General features: G+C 35.6%; 1 protein-coding gene across 23 annotated transcripts in view; it reads right to left on the bottom strand.

Annotated features, from left to right (window-relative positions):
• The window catches only part of SOX5 (SRY-box transcription factor 5), a 1,021,816-nt gene that overhangs the window by 82,361 nt on the left and 912,142 nt on the right, over nt 1–27,313 (bottom strand). For all 23 annotated transcript variants that reach the window (XM_058743357.1, XM_058743360.1, XM_058743362.1 and 20 more), the window contains one exon: nt 26,230–26,315. In XM_058743357.1, coding sequence (XP_058599340.1) covers nt 26,230–26,315 — 86 coding nt within the window. The remainder of the gene's footprint in view (nt 1–26,229; nt 26,316–27,313) is intronic.

The raw sequence follows: 27,313 nt of genomic DNA, 5'->3' as shown, positions 1-27,313 counted from the left end.
AAAAGAACATCACAGAACTAAAAACCCCCTGATTAATAGTCCCTTGAAGTTCAAATATATGTACAGAAATGGCAGAGCATTTTGATCTTAAGTGCAGGGACTGAAATCTGGCAACAAAAATTAACATACATACAATGTGTTAACTACTTGGATTAGAGATTTTCAAATGTATGTGTTGTCATTTACTATGATTTAAAAAATAGGTAAATGTGTACTTCTAAAGTTTAAATCAAATTTAAAAGATGTGCATTAGATCTGATGTGTAAGAAAAGCATTTGTTTGTTTTTTAAGGGAAGAAACAAGGAGTAACATTTGTGAGGAAAAAATTCAGAAAGCAATTTCAAGGCTCCATAAGTGTTATCTTTATAGCTTAATTTCAGCTTCTTAATGTAACTTAAATGTGGAGTTTAAAGAGAAACTAATGTACTGGAGAAAATCTTTCAAAACATATCAGCATGTTTCAATGTGAATAAATTTGCATTGCACATTATTTTTCATAATGTTTCTTCACAGAAAATTATCAAAGCAACTTGAGTTTAAACATGGGACTTCTTTCCCTAACATTGTCAGCTCTTCTTTCTGATGTTATCCAAGTATATTGCAAGAAAAATAAGATAGGTCTTAAATTTGCTGGATCCCAGGGCAAAAGTGCAAAGAGAAACTCACATGGCAAATTTATAAAAACTTACAATTTACAAATTAATCTAATGAAGTATTTAATAAAATGTTTCATTCTCCCATCCTGACAAACATACCTTCAAAATACCAGAATGCAAATGAAAACCACAAGGGTGGCTGTTATAAAAATACTAGAAAATAACAAATGTTGGCAAGAATGTGTAAGAATCAGGACCTTGCTGGTTGCTGGTGGGAATGTAAAATGGCGTAGTCACTATGGAAAACAGTATGGTAGTTCCTCTAAAAACTATATAGGATTAGCATATGATCCAGCAAACCCACTTCTGGGTATATACCCAAAATAATTGAAATCAGAGAGTATAATAGATATTTGTACACCTGTGTTCAGAGCAGCAGTGGTCACAATAGACAAAAGGTTGAAGAAACCCAAGTGCCCATCAGTGGAGGGAGGGATAAACAAAGTGCGTTATAAACATACAGTGGAATATTATTCAGCCTTAAAAACAAAGGGAATTCTGGGGCACCCGGGTGGCTCAGTCGGTTGAGCATCCTACTTGTACTCAGGTCATGATCTCATGGTTTGTGAGTTCAAGCCCTGCGTCAGGCTCACTGCTCTCAGCGCATAGCCTGCTCCAGATCCTCTGTCTCCCTCTCTCTCTCTGTCCTCCTACCTACCTCTCATGTGCTCCATCTCTCTCTCAAAAATAAACATTAAAAAAACACAAAGAAAATTCTGACACATACTATAACATGGATGGTCCATGAGGACATTATATTGTGCTAAATGAAATAAGCCAGTCATAAAAGACCAAATATTTATGATTCCATTAATACAAGGTGAGGTGTCTAGAGTATTCAATTTCATAGAGACAGAAAGGATGGTGGTTGCTAGAGACTGGAGTGAGGCAGGGAAATGGACTTAATTGTTTAATGGGTACAGAATTTCATTTTGGGAAGATGAAAGTTCAGGAGATGGATGGTGGTGATGGGTGCACCACAAGTAAATGTGCTTAATGCCACAGACTGTACATTTTAAAGATGCCTAAACTGGTAAATTTTATGTTATGCATATTCTCTCCCCAACCTCCACACAAATGATATAGAGGGCAAGTTTTAATTTAGATTCTTGATCTCCTTAGTGCTCCATGTTTGGGCCCACAGCCTGCACTCCTTCTTTTCCTATCCCCAGCGCCATTCAAGAGAAGATGCTTGGCTTTGGTCCTAGATGGCCTAAATTTCTCGTCTGTGACTAACTTGCAAATGGCTTCTAAAGTAGGGTCCAGAAGGTGACATGGCTACAAGCCCTGCTAGACATGAACCTTTAAGGAAGTCCAAGATAAAGGCAGAAAGATATTCTAGGCAGAGTAAACACAACATGCAAAGTTACAGTGTCAGCCTTTAAATCAACTGAAAAATATATCTATAAGCATTTAAGAATTTTCTGTATACCGCACAGGACACTTCTTAAAACAGAGGCTCTCCCCTTCCCTTTTTAAAATAAAAGAACATGTTCATTCTACTTCTCCTAGGCAGGATGTGGGGTTATTTGATTTTATAGTCACCACTACTGGAGCAGTGCTAGAAGAGACTAAACAAAAAGAGATCTGGTTTCTTTCACTCAGCGTAATGTTTTTGAGGTTCCTCCATGTTGCAGCATGTATTAGCAGTCTGCTCCATTGTATTGCTGAATGGTATTCCTTTCTATGGATAGATCATATTTGTGTGTGCATTTATCCAGCTGATGGACATTTGGGTTGTTTCCAATTTTAGGCTATTATGAATAATCCTGCTATTGAACATTCCTGTACAAAGTCTTTGTGTGTTTTCATTTCTCTTGACTACCCAATTCTTAGGATTGGACTTGCTCAGTAATAGGGTAAGTTCAAGTTACTTTTTTAAGAGACTGCCAAACTTTTCCAAAGTAGCTAAACCGTTTTACATTTCCACTAGCAGTGTTATGAAGGTCCCAGTTTCTCTGTATCATCAATACTTGGTATTGTCTATCTTTTTGATTATAACTATTCTAGTAGGAGAGAACTGGTATCCACTATACCAGCATTTCCTCAGTGACTAAGGATGTTGAGTACCTTCTCGTGTGCTTCTTAGCCATTTCTATGTCTTCTGTGGTAAAAATGTCTACTCAATCTTCTGCCCTTTTTTAAAAAAATGAGTTTTTTATTAGTTGTAAGAGTTCTTAATATTCAAATTTGATTGTAAAGAATAAAACCTACCGGAGAAACTGTGTGAGGGTCCAGTTTAATAGCAGTGTATAGCTATTAGAAAAAGGTTCATAATGGTAAGTAATATAATGACAATACAAGAGTAATACATTTAAACATACTTTCCTCTCATGTAAATTTTTATATACTTATACAATGATAATTTTTTTATTCTTTAATTTTCAAAAAAATCCTATGAGAGAAGTACAGTGATGATTGTGAAGGGCTATTCACTCTTTGTCCCCATCAAGGAACATTAGCATGGTAAAGCGAGCTCTGAAAGTTGGTGACTTTTAGAAACCACTAAGGCGACTTCTGGAAAAAAAATGAAGACTAGACACTTACACTTAGGGCTAGCTCTCAAGACTGAGAATCTTTTCTTGGTCAAGTCTGTGAGGATTAAATTCCTGGGGTACAAAGTAAATGGTTAAAGTTCTCTCCTAACTTCCTTGGTGGTTAAACCCTAGAAGCTGGGTGGGGGGTAGGGGTATGAAACATTTCTTCTGTTGCTTCACCCTCACTACCACAGTCCAGGGAGGAAAGTGACTGGGGGGGGGGGTGCCTGTGTGGACATGGCAAGGGTTTTCACTTCATCTCCAGCCTAGAGTTCCAACTGGGGAGTTTTTCCCAAGGGAGAGAAGGGAGTGACAATCTGGGTATACCAGGAACTAGGGTCACTTGGAAAAGCTAGTTGAAGTAAGTATACACAATGTGAGAGATCCATGATCTGCTGTATTTGGACACAATTCCTAAGGAAACTTGAGGGCAAGAAAGATGCATCAAACAGAAAGAGTAAGTAAACCTAGACTTACTATAGATTTGTCCAAATGGAGGATAACTAATAGCTAGTATATCAAGGGTGCAGAATTAAAAAAAAAAATGAAGAAGTTGAAGGTATTGGAACATAAGAGCTTCAATATCAGGTTACACAAGGAAATGAGTTAGGTGGACAAAGCCTCTAAGTCTGGATGGCCAGCTGACATCTAGAGGTGAGTTCAAGATGGCAGGGGGGCAAGACACAGGGAAAAATAAATGTTATCCACTTCAGAGAAGGAATTTTCTGCCTTCAGAGAAGGCAGAAGGTGAACTGTGTGGAAAGCATGTCTGAGGAAACAAGGGGCTGGCTGGTAGGGGCTCCAAGGCAGAGACTCCTGCAATTATGACCCACACCTCCTTAAAAGTATCACTCCTGGATGATATGCCTTAGAAAAGCTGGCATACAAAAGTAAAATATTATGTCTGGCTAGAGTGCAGTTATACCATTAAAAAGCTATCATGAATACATGTGCAGATGCTATAACGTTATATATGTAAAGCTGCTATCGCCAAATGTTAATAATACATAGACAATCTTTATTACTTTATATTAAATTCAGTCCCACTCAGTGTGATACTTGGACAGAATACGGAGCTATCAATGAGGAGTGGAGTGTTGATAGGGTGTGAAGATGGCATCTTGATAAAAATTAAAGAACACATTTGAACTTACTTAAACTGTAAGACCTTTTTCACAGGTATGATGCTCTCAAGCTGTTTCTGTCACACTGCAGATACTGAAGCGTATAAATAAGAGATGCTTCAAATGTACTGGATTTTAAAAAGCTTTCTTCATTTTGTTAGACACCAATAAATCTTGAACAGTTAGAAAAAACATTTTGACTTTTACAATTGAAGCCGTTCCTTAAAGATCCAGATATATTTGCAAGAGTCATGCAAGAAAACACCAACGGATAGTTTATCTATCTCTCTCACTCCCTCCTCGATTTTTCTACTCCACAAGCCATCTTCATGTACTGCACAGTAATCCATTACAATATGTTCTAACATCTGCCTCCCCATATGATGTATGACCTATTCGATTGACCCTTTTTATGCCGTTCCAGACTTTCTGCTCATGACTGTGGGAGGAGGAACACTTTGCATCTATTCCTGAGGTCACTAACGAGTAAATACATCTCCATTTGGCAAGGTAAAGGGGACACTGGCTGGAAAGGTCTGCAAATCTTTTATATATCAGTGACTATCCTCATAGCTTTAATTAGTTTAGTTTATAGGGGGAAAAAAGGCACTGCTGAAAATCCTTTGAAAGTAACAATAAGAGGAGAAATGCTTATTTACCAAGGGGAAAAACTCTGTTGTTATCACATATTTTTATTTACTATAAGAAATCTGGGTATTATCAGAAAGACCTTTAAAGCAAATTCTTACCTTTGACTAAGTTCATAATTGTGAAATAATTGCTCATTTTATCCCAATACATTGGGGGTGGCATGTTATAATAATCAAAACATTAAAAATAGTGAGCATTTTTATTCAGTAAAAAAGAGAAATTGTGTGTTAAGTCATATTAAATCAGACTATATATTATTTTGTATATTGTAAAAAAACCTACTTCCAGATTGCATACTTGCTGGAAGCTTGAAAATACTTGGCACATATGGGGAGAGGCAGTGCAAGAGCCATGATTTTCTCAGTGACTACGAAGTGCCACTCACTTTGCTAGAAGTCTGCATGCTATTTCAGGGATCACCATAACACGTCTGTGTGTGCAGTGGGGGTGGTTCAAAAACTTGACAAAGATAAAACAACTAGTAGTTTCAGAAGTCTGGGTATCCCCTAAAGTTTTCCTTTCTACTACGTGTCATACAAATTTACCATATGGGGATAACAATGCTACTATTAAAAATGCTTTCCAGGTGTCTGGGTGGCTCAGTTGGTTAAGTGTCAAACTTCAGCTCAGGTCATGCATGATCTCACGGTTTTTGAGTTCAAGCCCCGCACTGGGTTCCGCATTGACAGTCATCTCTGTCTCCTTCTCTCTCTGCCCCTCCCCCATTTGCACTCTCTGTGTCTCTCTCAAAAATAAAAAAAAGAAAATAAAAATATAAAATAAAAATCTTAAAAAAAAATAAGGCTTTCCAAACTTAAACGTTATGTGATGAATTCTCTCTACTGCAGTGGGATTTCCCTAACTGCTTGCCAATGGAAACAGGGATTTTCCCTAACCTCTGAGCCAATGATAGTTTACAAGCCCAGGGGTTAAAAGGCTTCAAGAAAAAAAGACTTCTTGCATCACTCTACTAGACAGGACTCTACTCTCCCTGAAGAAAGCACAGCCATTTAAGATTTTTTTCGCTAGTTATTTTGTTCAATAGCTGGTACCAACAGACAGCACATATGATGGGTTAGAATTAAAAACACTTCTTCCTATGGATTTCTCCCTTATTTTTTCCTTCATTTTCTCTCGTAAACTTTTATGACTAAGAGAAAATTAGATATTATATTAGTGTTGGTTATTTGACTACATAAATTTATCTAAATTTTGAGAGAAATCTGGACACAGAATGGTAATAGCAGCAAAAATAACCATAAAAGCTAAAATGTATAGGACTCTTACTGGGTGCCAGGCCCATGCTGTCTCTCTCGGAAGCTTAGGAAATAGATACTATTCTTATTTTGCAGAGGAGGCCACTGAGGCACAGAGAAAAGTAAAAGTCATTGTCCTAAGGCACATATGTCAGAGGTAAAGCTGAGGTTAGAATCCAAGTCTTTAAAGTCCATAACTCTTAACCAATGCCTTAGGAACATCTTTTCTGGTCATTTAAATACAGTAGTAGGGTTTGGGTCTTTTGGGCAAAGAGGTGGACAAGGCCAGGGAGGGCAAGTCTAACAGTACTTCTGACAGAGCCTGGGCTCTTATGATAAGAACTATCTTACGGCAGCTGTAGTGCAGGAAAAGACATGAGAAGCACCCAAGAAGACATTTTTTCTAGCATTTTCATCCTCCTTCTTCTTGGCCACTGCCAGTTGGAAAAAAAAAAGGTTCAGTTTGGTTTGCTTCTCAATCATGGTGTTTTAAGGGCATGTAAGAGAGAGCGATGATACGCTCAGACAGATCGGGAAAGGCTCCTCTACAAATACGATTACTTAGGGGTCAGAAGAATGAGATGATGCAACTGTGTACATGGAGTAGGAAAAAGTACTAGCAAAACAAGCTACTGGTAGGGGAGATCATGACAAAAGCAGAGTACTGGAAGGGGGCCAGTGAGACTCTAGTGTGGTGGGAGAGATGCTCAAAAAGCTAGATGGGAAGCCGTAATAGTTTAAGAAGAGGAATGACATAATTAGATTTGCGTTTCTACAAGACTAGTCTAGCTATAATATGAGAATTGATTGGAAGGGTTTGATACATCTACCCCCCATTTTAATGGAATAAGATTAACATAATCACTTTTTTACATGATTTAAAACTGATTCAAAATCAATTATAGAATAAGTCTGGCTATATACTTTTCAACATTCTTAGTCTCATCCTTATTTCAATATTTGCCACTTCCTGTATAATTTCTGTGGAGAATTTAATAATCATATTTAAAACTTTATATTTTTATTCAATTCATAGTCACTAACCTTGGTTCTTTTGGATAATTTAAAAAAGAATAAGAAAAATGCATTAAAAATGAGCCATTTGCACTACCTACACCACACATTACTCTTAAGTCAATTACAATAATAGAAACACACTCTAATAGTACCTTGCCTTTACAATGTGTCTTGACTCTCATTAGTTCTTCTAATCATGGCAAAATTCCTTTTCAATTGCACACGACATACTTCTCATATATCATCAGAATAGCCCAGAGAAATAGTCAACAATTGTTAACTTCTGCTTTCCTGCCTTAAATTGATTGCTTCATTCAGTATTTATTTATTGGGCACCTATTACTTACCAACCACTGTTCTAGACACTTAGAACACATCAGTGAACAGAAATCTCTGCCTTAATGATAGGATTTTAAATGTTTTCTTCCCCAAAGACTTGTTAGACTTTAATCTTTCCTTCTATCTATCTAGTACTTGTCTAATATGCCCCCATATGTGACACTATATGTGACTTGTGGTTATTATGATTGGGAATTTATATATCCATTACTCTTCATATATGTAAATGAATACTGCTTTTGAAGAAGTGAGGTCATTATTGAAAGTACATGATTGAGTGATACATGCTTACAACATGGGTACACCTTGAAATCAATAAACCAGACACAAAAGGATAAACATTACATGATTTCACTTATATAAATAGGTAAATCCACAGAAACAGAAAGTATAATAAAAGTTACCAGCGGGGGCACCCAGGTGGCTCAGTGGGTTGAGCTTTGGCTCATGATTTCACGGTTCATGAGTTCGAGCCCCGCTTCTGGCTTGCTGCTATCAGCTAAGATCCTGCTTTGGATCCTATGTCCCCCTCTCTGTACCTTCCCCATTTGTGCTCTCACTCTCAAAAATAAATAAAACATAAAAAAAAGTAGTTACCAGGGGCTGAGGGAAGGGAGAATGGAGAGTTATTATTTAATGGGTACAGAGTTTCCATTTGGGATGATTAAAAGTTCGGAAGGTAAATAGTGGTGATGGTTACATAACATTCTGAAGGGATTTAATGTTATTAAATTGTCCCCTTAAAAATGGTTAAGATGATAAATTTTATTTTTATGCATATTTTACCACAAAAGTATAATAATTAAGAGGGCAATAGAAAGAAGAAAAAACCAAACACTGTTTTCCAGTACCACATTACGCTTTATTTCTTTAAAACATTTTTTCTAATGTGTTCCCATGTGTTGGTTCATTTTGTACATTAACTCAAGAGAACATATTTAAAGGGGGAAAGGAGTAATGGTATTCTAAAGTAAAAGGAGATTGGAAATATTAGATTCTTTAAAAAAATACTTACTAAAAAATACCTTTTTGGAAACAAATACAAACAAAAGAAAGAAGAGTATGTTCTAAATCAACCCAATCCAGTAATGCCCCTTTCTTTAAAGTTAATGATTGCTCTGAAAGAGAAGCTACAAGATCATGTCAACCCTTCATTGACTTTGCAAAAAGCACAGCATTTGCCAGTTCTCCTGTAAAAGGTAGTTCTTTCTTCACTTTCCCCTCCTACTCCAAAGCTAGCTTCTTTTTCATATTCAGATGACTGTTTATGAGCTCAATCCTGTTTCAACTGTCACTCTTTACATCAAGGAAAGATAGATGGGACACACCAACCCCAACCTAAATGACCTTTGGATGTGACAAGAGTTTTAGGTCAGCCTTGCTAAATGGAGGCCTTGGTGTATCGAGACATGCCTTGGGGTGAAATTTACAGTGAATTTATTATCTCCCAATGCCCTTTGGACTGCTTCCCACCATCAAACACTATGGCAGCACTTGGAACAGGAAGAAATACATTAACTGGAATCTGATCGTTTTAAAAGGTTACAGCTGCCCAAATATAATTTAATTTCATACTTGCCCTTTGAGGGTTTGGTGTATATTTTCATTTTATGACTGCAAATGATAAAGCTCTTAAGATTCCAGGCAATAAAAAGAGGGAAAAAAAAGTATTTTAAGGGTTAGAAGTCTATTCAGTTCATACTCAATGAGTGAAGTGACAAATTAGCTTTTTTAAAAAAATCTAACATTTCTCTGTTTTATTTGGACCATCTCTTATTCCTCTTCTGATCCTACACTTCTATGTTTGGTTGAAATTAGTATATGAACACTGACCTCAGATCTCAGCCAGTTTGAAAATAAAAGGGTGATAAAAGAAAAAAAAATGAAGATAAAGTCAATCTGATTTAAAGTAAAAATACTTTAGTATAGGGGACACATTTTTCAGTAGTGTTCTCTCTCATATGATTGGGAAAATTTACCCATTAGGGTATATCAACATCAAATTGACTTACCATTGATCTTGTACTTCTATAGTATTTCACACTTCCACAAACTTTAACAAAAGGCTCACAAAATCTTCTATAAATGCCACACCACAGCCTCATTAGTTTAATTAGTAAATATTATTACTATTATTTTATTAACAGAAAGTAAAAGGTATGGTGTTATTAATTCAATGGAATTAATCAGAAAAAAATAGAAGCAAAAGTCAGATAGAATTACCTACAGTTTATTTTAGCCATCAAAACAAAACAAAAATTTGCCAGACGTCACAGTTCTTTAAATATCAATCCAATAGAGTTGGAGGCAATATAGTATTTTGGATTTGCTACTAATAATGAGAAAAGCCACATAGTTAAACTTTTAATCTATATGAGCCAAATACAGCTTAAAGTTGTGTGTTTGTGTGCCTGTGTGTGCACACACACAGGCACACACACGTATATGTGTGAACACATGTGTGTACACATATGCATTCATTCATCATTCTTCAATTTAATCAATAAATATTTCTTGAAAGATATTGAACTAATTCCTGTGAAGTTTATACTTAAAAAATTTACAGATTATTTTAAGAGCGTGTTCCTAACATTAACAACGAAACAAAGAATCAGCATTTAAGTATTACGAAACTTAAACATAGCAGATAATTATAAGCACTAAGGTATCTTTATTAGCAAATTAATTTCCTGTTGGTATGTCACTAATTTAAATGCATTTTGCATAGTATTTAATCTGCATGACAATTCTAAGGGTCAGATATTACTATCCCTGTTTATAGATTATGAAAATGTAGCCTAGCAAAGTTAAGAAATCTGCCCCACATAGCAAATCCAGTCCTAAGACTCAGGTGCTCTGGATGATAAAGGGTAATAGGGCCTGTTCTTTTATTCATTCATTTATGTATCCCTCTCTCAATCAACAAATATTAAAGGCTCACCTAAGGTGGTAACAATGAAAAAACAAACATTCTCCAAGAATCAATTCCCAGAAGCTCTTGTAAAAAGGATATTCTCATTTCTCTAAAGATATAGGGATGGCCAATAAGCACATAAAAAGATGTTTAATTTTACTAATCATTGGGGAAATGCAAACCAAAGCCACAGTGAGGTATCACCTAACACCCATTTGTGTGGCTATTATCAAAGTTAAACAAAATGAAACAGCAAAAACCATAGAAAATGACAAATGTTGGCAAGGATGTGGAGAAATTAGAACTCTTGTTCATTGGTGGTAGAAATGTAAAACGGTGTGGAAAACATGGCAGTTCCTCAAAAAATTAAACCTAAGGTTATTAGATGATGCAGAAATCCCACTTCTAGGTATATACCCCAAATACTTGAAAGCAGGGACTAAAACAGATCTTTGTACATCCATGTGCATAGAAACATTATTAACGATAGCAAAAGGTGAAAACAACCCAGATATCTGTCAATGGATGAATGGGTAAACAACAGGTAGCATATACAAACAACAGAATATTATTCGGCTTTAAAAAGGAAGGAAGGAAATTCTGACATGCTGCAACATGGGTGAACCTTGAAACATTATACTAAATGAATAAGCCAGACACAAAAGACCAAACATTGTATGATTCCACTTACATGAGGTACTTCAAATAGAGAATTCATAGAGACAGAAAGTAGAATGGTGGTTCCCAGAGACTGGCTGGGGGTCGGTGCTGGTGAAAACATCAGGAGTTATTGTTTAATGGGTATGAACTTTCCATTTGAGATGATGAAAAAGTAGTGGAGATGGGAAGTGGTGATGGCTCTAAAACATCAAGAATGTACTTCATGCCACTGAACTCTGTGCTAAAAAATGGTTAAAATGGTAAAGTTTATGTTTATGTATATTTTACCATAACAAAAAGTAAATCTATGGAAGCTTAATAAAAATTAGCAAAGCTTGGATCACAATCAAAATTTAAAAAAAAATAAATTTAAATGCAGAAATTAAATACTTAAGTCCAACAAAATCAGCGGAGAAGGTACTGTAAAAAAAAAAAAAAAAGCCAAATAAGGGTGCCTGGGTGGCTCAGTTGGTTAAGCATCCAACTCTTGACTTTGGCTCAGGTCATGATCTCACGGTTCAAGAGTTTGAGCCCTGCATTGGACTCTGCCCTGACAGCGTGGAGACTGCTGCTCGGGATTCTCTCTCTCTCTGCCCTTCCCCTGTTTGCTCATGTTCTCTATTTCTCTCAAAATAAATAAATGAATAAATAAATAAATAAATAGATAGATAGAGAGATAAATAAATAAATATCCAAATGAACAAAGCATGAACAAAGAAATGCTGGAATTAAGGAGAGCAGACAGAGCTGAAAGCCATATTAAAATAGTGGGCTTACAAGGATGCCTGCTGAACTAGAAGATAGCTTGCTCCTCTTAGCTTTGACTGTCTTGTCACAGGTTTCAACTCCTTGGGCAGTCGATGACAGAACTTCTTTCCCAGGTGGCTAAAAACATGAGGGAATTTGAGGGGTGATGAAGCTGTCTTGTTTCCTGACATGGTGGTGATGGTAGTGGTGGTGGGAGTGATGGTGAAAACTCATAGAATTGTGCATCCAAAATAGTCAATTTTACTAGATGTTCATTTTAGAAATCAAAAAACAATTGAAGATACCATGTAAAAATGGAAAGAATCTTATTCAACAACTTTGACTTATAATTCTTAAACACTTGGGCCTTCCTTCTCAAGAAAGAGACAGGAAAAGTGACAATTTGCTAGCACTGTAGATTACAAAGATTTTTGAAAACATTATAAAATTCAGTCCTGATCTTTCTGTATCTCCAATATCTCCATATGGGTATAAAAATGAATTACAAATGGTTTGAGTGTGCAGGAGAGCAGCTAGCCAGGGGTTACCACCCACCATTTGAGATAATAGGAGTATAAAGTACTGAGAATAGACTATTAAATAAACAAGGTGAAAAGCAGTTCTTTCCATTTCCGCTGATGCTAAGAAACCAATTGTGCTGTACTTTCTTAGTATAAAAATAATGAGCAGAGCTTTCACATCTACATGTTTCCTTTCCAAGAGAACTCACACTTCTTTCCCAATCTATGAAGCATAGTTTGAAAACATACTAATTCTAATGGGAGAGTGGGTAAAAACAGGACTGTTTCAACTGTTGGTGTTCTGGTCTGAATGGAAGCCTCTATCATTGACATATTTGGTTTCATTAATAGAGAAGATGAATAGGCTAGGATCTTCTGAGATCATTTAGAATATTATGAATTCTATTTAGAGCAAAAGAAAAAAGGTCCAGATATATTTTCCTCTGATAGTTTACATCCTTGCCATTTGAATATTCTTAATTCCAATTTCTGACTCCTCTGCTCATATCTGGATTACTCCTGTAATTATTTAGTCAACAAGCAAATACATCCAAAAAAGATAATTTCCCCACTTTTTCACTGTTGTGGGAGAATAAAAAAGTGGTTATAGCCTCAGATCTTGATAAACAAGAGAAGAGAAAAGACCCGAAGAAAAGAGAAGAGGGGAAGAAAGAGGTAAAGAAGGATTAACACAGGAGGGCAGCTAAGAACATAGGAAAAGTTAAGAGGGAAAAAAAAGGAGACACAAAAGTAAAAACAAAGAGAAAGATTTCCGACAAACAGGAACAGAAAGGCCAATTTTTAACTTTTAAAAAATATTTATTTATTTATTCTGAGAGAGAGAGAGAAAATGAGAGACCATCCCAAGCAGGCTCTGCACTGTCAGTGCAGAGCCTGATGTGGGGTTCAATCCCATGTACCAGAAGATCATGACCTGAGCTTAAATCAAGAGTAGGACGCTCACTTGACTGAACCACCCAGGCCCCCCAGAAAGGTTGATTTTTAGAATTATGTTCCTATTTTTTTAAAAAAAAAAATTTAACGTTTATTTATTTTTGAGACAGAGAGAGACAGAGCATGAATGGGGGAGGGTCAGAGAGAGAGGGAGACACAGAATCTTAAACAGGCTCCAGGCTCTGATCAGTCAGCACAGAGCCCGATGCGGGGCTCGAACTCAGACCGCGAGATCATGACCTGAGCCGAAGTTGGCCGCCCAACCGACTGGGCCACCCAGGCGCCCCGATGTTCCTATTTAAAAACCTTTAGCAGCCCTAAGGACAAAAAAAGTTGGTAGTGTCCAAACACCGTGACTGTAATTAAAAAATGACAGTATTCTGATTACTGCCATGAAGTTATTTTATGTGAAATTGTTATTTATTTATATCTAGATAGCTCTTCCTTTCTTGTGTTTAAGTATCCTGTTAGGTTGTCTATTGGGCAATCTAGTCCTGGTCTGACCTGCTCATCTATCTTCTCATTCCATGGAGCTACCTAATAGGAATAAATAAAACTTTCTTGCCTAATCGGATCTTCAGAGCTAGCTTGATTATTTTCAAGTGTCTAAAGCATTTCTTTTGAACGTCTCAGATCAATAATTGCCTCATTACCCTTGTCTCATGTTTTCCTTGACAGCATATGAATAAACGTGTCCATAAATCAGAGAAGTCCACTTGTAAGGTGCAAAGGCTCCTTCTGGGGATTTCTGGGGCTACTGGTTACTTTCACTAGTACTTTTTTTGCTTCATTTTTTTCCTTCCTCCATTATATATAGGTAGGACAGCTAGAGGTAGGACAGTAATATGCATTTTACAAATAAGAAAACTTGAGTCATAACAGATTAAATGATTCAAGACCAGACTCCTACATCACTTCAAAGGCAGGCGAGACTAGAACCCTTATTTGTTGAACAATTTGGGTCGTTAGGGGGATAATGATGGTTAGATAAACTACTTTGGCTGCCTTTACTATGCCCTAACTATTCTTATGCCCTAACTCTCCATGTTGTAAAACTCTCTTCATTGTAACAAACACTACAACTTTCCAGTAGCACATCCCTTCAAAAGGAAAAGCTCGTTCCTTTCCCAAATGATTGCCAATTCCATAAAAGCTCTAGTAACTCATGTGGAATGAAAACATTAGAGATAGATTCTATTTATTTTTAGGAAGAACTGAAACATAGGTTTCTTGTAGTCTTACATGTACAAGAAAGATTATTTTAAAAACGTATTTTATTTTCGTAAAGACATTCTGCTTGCATCAAGTACTTGAATAAGATGGATTTCTACAATAACCATAGTCCTTTGTACTGTAAGACATAATTGCTATATCCTAGACAATTACTTTCTGACTTAAATTACAAAATAATTTGTTAGGCTCTTTTCTGACAAGGGGAAGTACTTGAACCTAGGAGATAATAATGAGGATGATAGCAGCTAATGATGGCTGACAGCTTATGCTATACTAAACATTTTGTATTCAGTATCTCATTTAAACCTTACACTAGCTTTGCCATGCAGGAACAATATTAGCAAATTTCACATGTGAAGAAACTAAGACTAAGGTATTGAGTACCTTGACCACAGACACACAAACAAGGTCTCTCATAAAACAAAAGCCCATAATTCATTATATAGTATATAACATTTGCATATTATTTATTTGTTAGATTTATTTAAATAGTTAAAAATACTTAAATCAAGTTTGGGGAATACGTTTAACAAAAAGGAGGAAAGACAGCTAAAGCCATTCAAGTCATCTAACTAGTTACTATGCCGCATACTACTAAATAGTTACAAAGCAAAGATTGAATCTATGACAGGATACTTTATGGTTTCATAATGTATTTGATGCTAGCCTGTGTCTAAGGTGACACTAAAACATCTAAGTTTAAAATTGCTCCGGAAATAAACCAGATAAAAGATGAATCAAATGAAGAAGGAATAAAAATGAAGACACATAGGGCCTAGCTTTTTTTTTTTTTTTTATTGTTTGGTTAAGTGTCTTGGCATAACTTCTATGTTAATCAAATGTTTTAGGTGCATGGTTTATAATAACTTAAGATTCCTTTACAACTAAAGAGCTAATTTAGAGGGAAACTAGTCATATGAAAAATATTTTGAGCATGTACTTGAAGTGGCTGGAGTTGTAGGGCACAGTATAAATTTCCAATGGAAACTTATCTTAAAGCAACTACCATAGATGGACAACATTTGCTATATAGTTCTGCCTCATTCCTAAAAGGAAGTGATTGCAATTTTCACTATCACTATTACTTTTTTTCCATTCTATGTTGAAGAAGTTTTAATAATGAGACAAGGAAGAGACTGCTGTTGTAATTTTCATGTTGGAGGCATTAATTATGTTGGCCCAATGCTCATTGTAGCAAATCATCCAGGAGCATACTTTGAATCTATTCCTCCATTTCTTCCTGTCTACCTCCTTTATCCAAACAGTAGCTAGGTAAGAAAAGGAGTATGACATTAAAGTAAAGGTCAGGATTAAGAAATATGAAATTATTAAGGGTTCATTTCCCACCCTCCCCCCCCTTTCTTTGCATGCCCTCAGTTTGGCAGAACAATATTGAGAAACTTCCACAGGAAACAGCAAATTTGAAATATATGGGACTGCCTTCAGTTTTTCATCTGAAGGAAGCAAATAGGGCTCTATTTTCAAGTCTCCTGAAGACATTTGCCAACCACACACACACACAGCTCAATATTGTAATGTGATTTTTCTCCTTGGTCTCTCTCTCAGAACAGTTCTTTCATGACTACAAAATCTTATCTGCATGATTATATAATCATCTTTGAATACTATCTTTCTTCTGAGAAGCAAATAAAATATCAACAAGACTTGTGATATAAACAATCCCACTTTGAACCTTCTATGAACAAATAGATATGAAACAGCATGCTTCTCTGTTGTTTTGTTTTCTAAATTCCTTGATCTTTCAATAGCTTTTCACAAAAGAATTAATTCACAGAGCACAATCACTGAACTCAGCAAAATGAAAGCAATTCAGAAGGTTGTCATTGTTACTAGTATGCAAATCCTACCCATTGTTTTATTCATCCTTAATTTCATAGTCTAAAAGCAAAAACAGCCATTTTTCTCCCCCTTTTATACAAAAAAAAACTACTTAAAAATAATATATACGAATATATGAGTTTATTTTTAAGGATACCATGGTAAAATGGGAACAAGCTAGATTTAGCTTTCAGTTGCTAGGATCCCAGGTGGTACACTTCTGCTAATAATTGGATTTAGCCAGGTCACCACTTAGAGTCCAAATGGCATCATCAATAAAATTATGGACGTGGACTAAAAGAATAGTTTTAAAATTTTGTTTTAGCATCAGATTCTTTCATTCAAACAATCTTAGCCTGTATAACTAGATCTATAAAACATACAAAAGTGAATGTTATCATTTGGGGTTCTTGGAGCCGCCTGGATTCCTGTGAATAGTTTCAAATAATGGTTTTCAATGAATGGTCTCTGAGGTCCTTTCCATTTCGAATATACTTGATAGGAAAGGAGGTTTTATGACTTTCTTCAAGTTTTACTCCACTTTCACACTGCATTCATTCTTTTAAATTTCAGGCTTCTCGATAATCCATTAAGGATTCTTAATTGACTCATCTTTGCATTCCTTAACATGCTTAGCTGAAGAGCTTACAAAGAATAAATATTTTCTGAGTAAATAAAATTTTTAGTATACTATGGGGTTTATAAAAATAATTTGCTTCCACATTCAAGTTTGAAACCAAAGGAATTTTTTCTTTAAAGAAAGTCATACAAAGTTTATAAATTTTCTCAGATTTATAAGAGAAATAGTTTAGTATCTATATATAGACAACAGAGGAGTAGAATAAGAGTAAATATTCTATCAATATACCTCAAAAAAGAGATATGACTTTTGAGGGGTGATACCAGAAAATCTTTTTTATATTATTTATCTAAAAATGCATATTACATTAAAGGCATCTATGTAAATAACTTATTTTAAATAGTATAAGGTATTTATCTAGAATAGCGTGGGCAGCTCATTGAGACAGTCCATTTGCATTACACCCATGGAAAAACAGGACTCAACAGGAGGCATTCTTTTTCTTTTTCTTTTTTAACTTTTTTAATGTTTATTTTTTAGAGAAAGAGAGAGAGAGAGAGAGCATGAGTTATGAAGGGGCAGAGAGAGAGGGAGACACAGAATCTGAAGCAAGCTCCAGGTTCTGAGCTGTCAGCCCAGAACCTGACGCGGGGCTTGAACTCAAGAACCACAAGATCATGACCTGAGCCGAAGTCAGACGCTTAACCGACTGAGCCACCCAGATGCCGCAGGCATTATTCTTATTTTATAGATATAAATATTGAGACAAAGAGTGAGTAATAGCAAAATACAGAACATTATGCTCCAAGTAACTTCTTATATTTTGGTGGGATAAGTAAACTCATTGCTTCCCATAGATTCTTGTGATGGGTCTTAAAATTGTACCACACAGGAGAATATAAGTATTTCCTCATAAATAGGATGATATGCCTCAATTTTACTAACTTGCTTTACCTGCTGACCTGCAAAGTAAATGCACATAAGATAAGTCTGCCAAATCCTAATTTGTGAGATTTCCTTTTAGCGATAGTTTTAGGGGTGCCTAGGTGGCTCAGTGGGTTAAACATCAGACTCTTGATTTAGGCTCAGCTCATGATCCCAGAGTCACAGGATTGAGCCCTGACAGTGTGGAGCCTGCTTGGGATTCTCTCTCCCCTTCTCTCTGTGTCCACCTCCCCTCAAAATAAATACACATTAAAAAAAAAAGAAATAGTTTTAATTTCAGTGAATAACAGTTAGTAAACAACTAATAATACCAAGCATTTACTATTACCTAGCACATAATATTTGATAAACTGTAATTAACACTTTTGTTGCTTTGCACACTTTATATATATTACCTCATTTAATCCTCACAAAAAGATATCATTTATGCCCACATTATACAGACAAAAAATTAAGGCATGGAGAAGTTAGGTAACTTGTCCAAAGTCACAGAGCTGGTGAATAACAGAATAATAGTTCTTTAAGGCATGGATGGCTGCAGGTACCACACTTTCAACTATTATGTCACAATGCCTCTCATTAGGCAACAGTGCCTTTTAAAATAATAATCCAAAGACAATGCCTTAATATAATAAAATTTTTTCCTTTAGTCTTTATGTTTCCTAATTATCCCCTGCTAAGAGACTAAATTTTTCTGCATATATTAACTACAAAGACTTCTGTCCTATGTTTACCAGTTGTAGGTAATGCAATTTACATGTTCCAGTTGCACCATTTGACACTTCACCATGGCAAAGAATGGATATTATTCAACAGTTTTCTGGTACCAACAAACCTCAGCATTTGCTCCTCTTAAGAGGCATCTGTCTTCATCAGGGTTCTTTAGGTTCAAGATTCTTATCGGTCCTATCAAGGCAATTATGTGAAATACTACTCCTAACGTTGAATTTGTCTTCATAAAAGTTTCCTTGAATAATTAAAGAATACTCATAATATAAGGTCAATTGACAATTAGGTTGAAGAATAAATTTCTTATATAAATACAATCTGTGAATCTGAAGAATGTTAGTTGCTCTTTCTTACATAGATATAGCCACGACTAGAAAATTGAGTAGTTTCTGTTTTTTCAATAAAATGAAAAAGCTGTACACTTTTTAAAGTTTTAATACATTGATATTGTATTAAATTATCCAGTCCTAGGAATGGATAACTTACTGTTGGCCTTGAGCCTCACAATCCTTTTATGTATGGTAATTAGCCACAAAACATGTCAGAGTAACCTAGGTATGTTTTGATTAAGAGAACACAGAATGCCATCAAGTAATGGGCATTGACTGACTTGTGACCAGAAAATCTGGCACTGACGATAGTTGTATTACTTTAGTGTAGGGCGATGATAGGACTTCAAATACAATGCAAATTTTAGCATTTATTTGATTGGCCATTATGATAAAAACGGGTACTATGGAAAAGCACACATGTACTGATGTTTCTGTTAGCATGTAATGACACACCATGAAGCTGCTGGAAACAAGAAAATATAGAAATAGCATGAAAAAGACACTGCTTGTACTGTCTCCATTGTCCAAATGTCAAAACAGCTCCCGGGAACCCTAGGGGTGGTAATAAGTATGAAAGTAGTTCCTACAAGGTTCTTCCTTAAAGGAGATTCTTGAACACTGCTGGGTTCTGACTCTAGCCCATATGGGCTTGGAAAAGTCAGAGAAAATGTTGGCTGCACTTTTTCAGGCCTATTTGCATATGTTCTTTAGTATGCAGGATGTCTCTATATAATTTAATTGTTGGGTTTTTTGCCTCTATTAATACATATGCAAATGACTCACACTTGCAGCTGTGCTGTATTAATCATATGTGTGCTTCTGTCTGTCTGCCCTGCAGGCTCAGGGTCGAAGGGAGACGCAAAGAGGGAATTCACTCTTCTAACCTGCAAGAAATCTCACTCATGCAGACAGAAGTCCAACAGCAAACAGTGCACCAGGGTTGCAACTGAAATGAGGAGCAGTAGAGCATTTTTCACCCTGTATGAACATGACAAGGACCTAAAAGTTGCGCTGAATAGTACAGTGTGTAGGTAGGTAAAGAGAAAAACCATCCTTGTAAGCAATTCTTTCAATAAGAAGGTAAAATTCCTCACATCCAGACCTCTCCATATGGTTATTTCTCCCTTATTGATTTTCTGGGTGTTTCTCTTGGTCAGATACATAAAGCCATGCTCAGTCACTTACAGTGCTGTGGGAAATATGAAGCATTTATCTGTGTCCTGTCATAATTACTGACCTCCTTCGGAGACTGGCAGGAGGTTGATAAAAAGATGAACTTCAGTTTTTTATCCATGTCTGCCTTGATGCTACTGTCTGTCACACAGAAGCTTAAGCCATTTCCACTAGGACTTGCATGTACCTTTGATAGCTATGAAAAAAGACTGATTTCCGTTGATATTTTGTATGTTTCATTCTCTAACGTGATCATGTGACACCTCTCATTTTCTCAACCCCAGAGAATGCATGTTAGTGATGATACCAGTTACTGGAATGATAGCCCATGAGATTTCAATTATGGCAATTTGTAATTTTGAGGCTTTATTCCAAAAATACCATTATGAATTTAAAAAATGATCCTACTGAATTCATTAAAAAGTTTCACTAATTCAGTAAAAAATCTTGAATGAATGCTACTTGCTTATTTTGAGTAAAATATGACAATCCAAGGATAATCTCAATGTTTTTTCCTTTGCTTATCACTATTAATCATTGGTTGGAGTCAACATTTTTGGCTTCCTATAGGTAGAACAGGTGGCAACCATCTTTTGGCCAACACAAATACGGTATTTATAAAGTGAGAAATAAATGGATAAATATTGCCTTCTAATTTCAAATCATAGAAGCCTAGCTAAAAAATAGAAATAGTACACTACATTATAACTATTACTGTTAAAAAATTCATGATGTCCATTAAGTAAAATGCAAATTAATGACAATGAATATGAGGAATGAATGTCAGATGCACTGTTGCCATTATTTGGTTTTATTAATTAGAAATAGATGATTTGCTTAGCTGATTTTAACCAGTCCAAACATCCAAAAGATTCAAAGTGTAACTTTATTTGGCTTAAATAATTATCCTCACTTTTCGAAACTGAAATGAAGCTATATTAGTTTTCTGCATACATGAACCCCCCCTCCCCCCGAAAAGAGACAATATCAGGAAGATAAATACCAAAAGCATCATTGGCTCTTGAAAGAAAAATACAGGTAGTTTGAAGAGGAAGAGGAAAGAAAAAAAAAGAGAGAGAAAGAAAGGGAGGGAGAAACACAAAAGAGTAAACCCAGAATATGATATTGTTAATTAGATAGTTACGATTTTGATAATACACTCTTCTATTATCTGGAAATCACTTACTTTCGTTTTGTGTGGCAAGGTGCGCCATATTGAGTCAAAGTACCTCCAGCAGTTCATATTCTTATGTATGTCTGTACATACATTGACAAACCATACAAGAATAATCTAATGTTAAGTTGTTTGGTCTGTTTTTGTGTGTATAAATTCTAATTACTTTAAAGGAATAACATAAATTGCAAGAAATGCTAAAACACATTCTCTTTGTAGCAGACCATGGCTATGATGAGATAAAGGGAAGAAAGAGCAGGAGAGATAGAGTTAGGGATTTCTCATATACTGAGAATCTTCTAATAGGGGCTGAAAAATATAAAGTTCCCAGGTCTTTAAATTAATAACATTTGTTCCAGAAATTAATGACATACTGCCTTGTTATATTATTAAAATGATTATTACCCTTAACTCATGATAGGTTCTTTCATTTCGTAAATATATATTGAGTACCAGCTCTTTGCTAGGTATTAATTTGAGCACTTGAGATACATTATTGAACAACAATAACAAAAATAACAGTCCCTGCTCTGGTGAAGCTTACGGAGTATTTGGAACAGACAATAAATAAGGAACATAATACGTAAGTTATATAGGATGTTTGAAGATAACAAGTGCTATAGGAAAAAAAAGAATAAGGGAAATAGAAGATGTATATCTGGCAGGGTTATTTTGTGATTGAAACAGGTTAGTTAGGGTAGGTGTCTTAGAGAGATGACATGAGAGCAGATTCTTGAATGAGGTGAGAGAATGAGCCTTCCAGGCAGAGGGAAGAGCATTTCAGGTACAGGGACAGCTAATATAAAACTCTAATGTGGAAGCTAGGAGCATGCCTTGGCATGTCAAGGGACAGCAAAGCCCTTAGTGTAGTTGGAGCAGATTGAATAAGGTAGTATGGAGCAAAACTGTCATAAAAATATTTTTTTAAATAAAAGTAAAGAAAATACTGTAGTGCTAACCATGGTGCTAGGCATGTAGTGTTCTCCTAAGGCTATTTCATGAAAAGGGAATAAGTTTTTTTTATTATAAAATTTCAACATGTATCTTACTGAATTCAAACTACTAGTTTTTTTTTTTCTTCCATGAGCCAATGACACCTTTGGTGTTTGTAATCTGGCTATTGTCTTTTTTAAAGGATGAAAATTAATTTATATTGAAAACTAATCATTACTATTCAGCTTAATTCCAATATCATAAAGCAGAGTAGCTCTTTGAGCAAGATAGATACCTAACTTATTATGATGTTAAGATTCATTTTTCACCCTTTCATATAATAGATACTGAGTTCATAAAATATTTCAAACACTTGGTTAATGTAAATGATGATGAGTCACTGTCTTCATAGATTTTGCCATCTGGTAGGAGCCAGAAAGTAGAATTTAAACTTTTTCTACAAGTGCTATGAGAGGGGAAATACAGTGTGCTCTTGAAGCACATAAGAGCTACATTAATCTAGACCTGGGAACAAGGAAATATTTCTTTAGAAAGTGATGTTCTATCTTGCAATCTGAGTGAAATAGGAGTTGGCTTGGTAAAGGTGTGGGGTAATGGGGTTCCAGGAAGAGGAAATACCACATGTAAAGATCCAGAGAACTTGAAAACAAGTAAGAGAAGGACATGATCAGATTTTCTAAAATCAGAAAGATTATTCTGATCGAGTAGAGAGAGCATTGGAGGGGGTAAGATGAAGACAGAAGACCAGTGCAGGAGCTATTGTGGTAAATTAGGCAACAAATGAGGGGAGCCTGACCAGAAGGGTAATAATAGGTAAGATGGAAAAAAAATGGATGGATCCTTGCTGTATTTATTAGGTGGAATGCATAGACAATGAATGAACATATGTAGAGGAAGAGGAGACAAGGATAACTCTCATGTTTCCAGATTGAGCAAAGATGGAGTGGAGCCATTTGCTAGGACCAGAGAATGAGCAGGTCTCGGGGCAAGAAAGAGAACTGGTAAGTTCCATTTGGTATTCAGCTTATACTGTCTGTAAACACCTATATATTTCCTCTTGACAGTCAAAAATAGTTGTCTATATGGATCTGAGGCTCGGGAAAGACTTTAAAGGCAGAAGAAACAGAATGATATCTCACTGTAAAATAAATAAATAAAATAGTCCCTTGGCACAACATGTTAATTACATAATCCAGATTAAGCCACTTTTTTCTCTATAAAAAATAAATACATCACAATGCTTAGACTATTTCAACTGCTCCTAATGTATATAGTAAGGTGATTTTAAAATATAAGGTGTATTTTATTACATGGCTAGAATTTCATTATTTTATCCAGGAACATGAAATAATATTTAAGTAATAAAAAGTGGCTGCATTTAAAACACATCCTCTTGCTCACCTTTTAAAATAACTGTACTCTTTCTTTAAGGAAGATCCTGGATTTGTGGTTCTACTCTATGTCATCCAAGTATGAACAATGACAGGCAAAGATTGTTTCAAAAGAAAACACAAATGGTAGGCAAAGTCAATCATGAGTAGGAATACATTTATAGGGCCCTTCTTAGATCTAGATGTTCAAAACGAGAGGCTTGAATTAACATATATCTGTGTAAAGAGGGATGAAATTGAAATGCAGTCTGAAATAGATAACTGCCCTTATGAATCGGGCTACTTCTTTCAGCAGTGTGATGCATAGAGAGTATTTGTAGAAGTGCCAATTCATCAGCATTTTTGTTATAATTTGGTTAGCAGGTTACTGAGTTAGCAAATGCCATGAGTTTGAAATGTGTTTGCATTTGAGTAGCATTTTTAAATCATGAGTAAAAAATTTGCATGTGTGTTTATGTGTATGTGTTTATTTTTTTAAATTTTACTCATTTATTTTTGAGAGAGGAAGAGAGAAGAGGGAGAGAAAGCACAAGTGGGGGAGGGGAAGAGAAAGGGAGATGAGAGAATCTCAAGCTGGCTCCACACTGTCAGTGCAGAGCCTGATGAGGGGCTCGAACTCATGAACAGCAAGATCCTGACCTGACCAAAAGTCGGATGCTTAACCAACGGAGCTACCCAGGTGCTCCTGTATGTGTTTTACTAGTAGCGAGTGGCTTCCCACAAAAGAGTTTTGGATTATTAATTTTCCTGTTATACCACAGTATTGGTTTACTGAGATCCTAACTAAAACTCATATATGTTAATGGGTACAATGTCACTTATATAAAAAAGATCTTTATTCTACTTATAGATTAAATTATAGTGAAAGCAAGAGCAAATACATTTGGTGTCTTTTCCTCGTTCTGAAAATGATTTTTTTAGATCTTGATATTTTAGGGGAATTTGATGTATTATAAGGATGGAAATAAAAGAATTTCAAATATTTTAATACCATCTCTGTAGGAAGAGAAGTTTGGATTGTTGCCTAACAAAGCTACTTTCTACTAGAATCCTACAGTGAAACATACTTGCCCCGGCTTCCTCTCACCATTAATCCAAGGGTGAAAGGAGACAAGAATGTCTAACTTGCTTTTAAAACGGACATCAGAAATCTCCTAAACTCCTATTTCTACATTCAAATATATTTCTGGATATGCTTCCCTCTTTCTTTAATTTCACTACTCTTTTTAAGTTTTACTGATTACAACCACTTTCCCATATTGTCATTATTTCCGGATGCCATTTCAAAGGATAACAAGTGTTATGCTACTTTTATTGTCTCCTTGGCTCTAACACTTCCCAAGATACTTCCAGCTCAAAGAAACACTTACTCACACTGTAGCTTTTTGTGGAAAAGGTAGATTAGGAATGACTGTTATTAACCTCTGTAGAACACAGTATGTCTCAGCTCCTCCTGTGTTCTTCCTGTGAGATTCGACTGATTTTTCAGAAACCCGTCAGGTCTTCTGACAATCCCCAGTGCTGGCCAGATATATTTGTCTCTTAATGCTACAATATAAAACTCTATTCTTCCTTATAGGTTAAGATCATCTATCATGACAATGCATTTTTGTGCATACAAGTTAAGTTTATTAAGCACAACTGGTATATATCTGGGTTTACAGATATACTGTGTCTCTCAGGCAAAGGAAAATACACAATTCTCACAGGGGTGATTGATTCTATTATTAGATGGTTTGTTATCCTCATTAGTTGCATAACTATGAAGTCCATAACAACAGAAGCTAGGGAAGATTTTGAGGGATGCTGATTCAAAGATTTAAATAGTTAATGAAAGATACCTTTAATATAATATTATTGATATTCTTTTCAACTCCAGAGACAAAATTTCTAAAATCACTTGGACATCTGGTAAAGTTATCACTGACATTCTTGAATATATGGGAATATGTATTCTTCAGGGCTAAAAAGGTCTTAATTGGGATGCCTGGATAAAGATGTGCTCATTTAGGCGCTCGCTTATTTGGTTTATTTCTTTTTGCTTGCCCAACTGAGTTGGCATTAGCAGGAGAATAAAAAGACCTACAGAGTCAAAAATATTGGGTGTCTTGAACATTTTTTAAAATGTAATTTCTGTTAAGTTGCCTTGATTCATAAGTATCTGTGTGAATGTCTTTGACAGTTTTGTTCTTTTTATCTTGATGAGGACCAGTCTGTGATGAAACTATGTTACATAGTAATCAAAGCAAAACCTGAGACCGTTTTGTTAAATCATACCAGGCGATAAAAATGTATAATAAGCTCTCTTTAGTACAGAAAACAGGGCCCCAAATTAAAAGAGTCAACCACTCAACTTCTGGTTGAGAATCAGTGCAAGGGAAGTCAAAAACAAAAAAAGAGGGAGACAAATATCACTACTCAGCCTTATTTTGCTTTAACACGATAATAGCTGTTTTCCCTGTTTACTTAACCTTTGTCTCTTCTGCATTGTTTCCCGACTTACCTGCAGTTGGAGCGGGCCTAAGCCTGGTGCTGCTGCAGCGGCAGCTGCCATGGTAGTTGGGATCAGCTGAACAGGGTAAGGGTCACCTAAGTAAGAGAAGAATAGAGGTGTCAGCACCTTTTATCTACTCTCCACCTGCAAATTAAACTCCTGCATTCACTCTTTCCAAAAGCCTTCCTTTGTGTGCCTTGCTGGGGCCTAATGAAAAGCTCTATTGTGCAGCCTTTTACTAACACTCTTTTCACAATTCTGGCTGAGAGAGGAATGTGAATAAAAGGCACAAGCAATTAAGGCGGAAACCTCATCCTTTTTTCATGATGTATTTAGGAAAATGGGAGGAAAAAAGTGTGCATTGATCAGAAGGCTGCACTTTATAACACACACACACACACACACACACACACATGCACAGACACACACACACACACACACACACACCCCTAACAGTCTTGACATGAGCCTACCAACCCTCAGCAAATTTAAAATGTTACCATAAGAGGAACTTAACTAAATTTAATTCCATTTTAACAAACTCAACTCTAAAGATGTAAGCCAAATAGCTTACCTTTTGAATGCAATGTTATTGTCTTAATTCAAATAACCTCTTAAGTAGTGTCTTGTGGATGATTTGAGAATAAAGAAAACATTTTATGCATTGTTTTATATAAAATATTCGTATCCTTATTATCTCAGAGATAAATGTTTATAAAATATATTATAAAGAAAACAGAATATAGATGGTCTCTCCCTGAAGGGTTTTTGTTTGTGGTGATATCTGAAAAACCAAAATCTTAGTAATTCAACATTAAAGTTTTAATACACGTGATCTATAAAGATATAGAGACACACACAAATATATATACATACAATCTAAGAGATTGGAGTATACATTTTTGATGCAATTTTTTTTTCCATTTGGTAAAGAAGTACAATAGACTTTCTGCTTAGAGCCCACTGACATGCTAACAGGCATGTACATTATTGGTATTTGAAATATGACCGTAGCAAAAAATAAAAAAATAATAATTATAAGCATAATTTTTTAATATAGAAAAAATCTATTTTTAGTAATCTAATTTGTGAA

This window comes from Neofelis nebulosa, chromosome 8, assembly GCF_028018385.1.
Source record: "Neofelis nebulosa isolate mNeoNeb1 chromosome 8, mNeoNeb1.pri, whole genome shotgun sequence".
In the NCBI taxonomy this organism is placed as follows: domain Eukaryota; kingdom Metazoa; phylum Chordata; class Mammalia; order Carnivora; family Felidae; genus Neofelis; species Neofelis nebulosa.
Note: the sequence above shows the minus strand (reverse complement) of the source record. Positions and strands in the feature narration are given on the sequence as shown.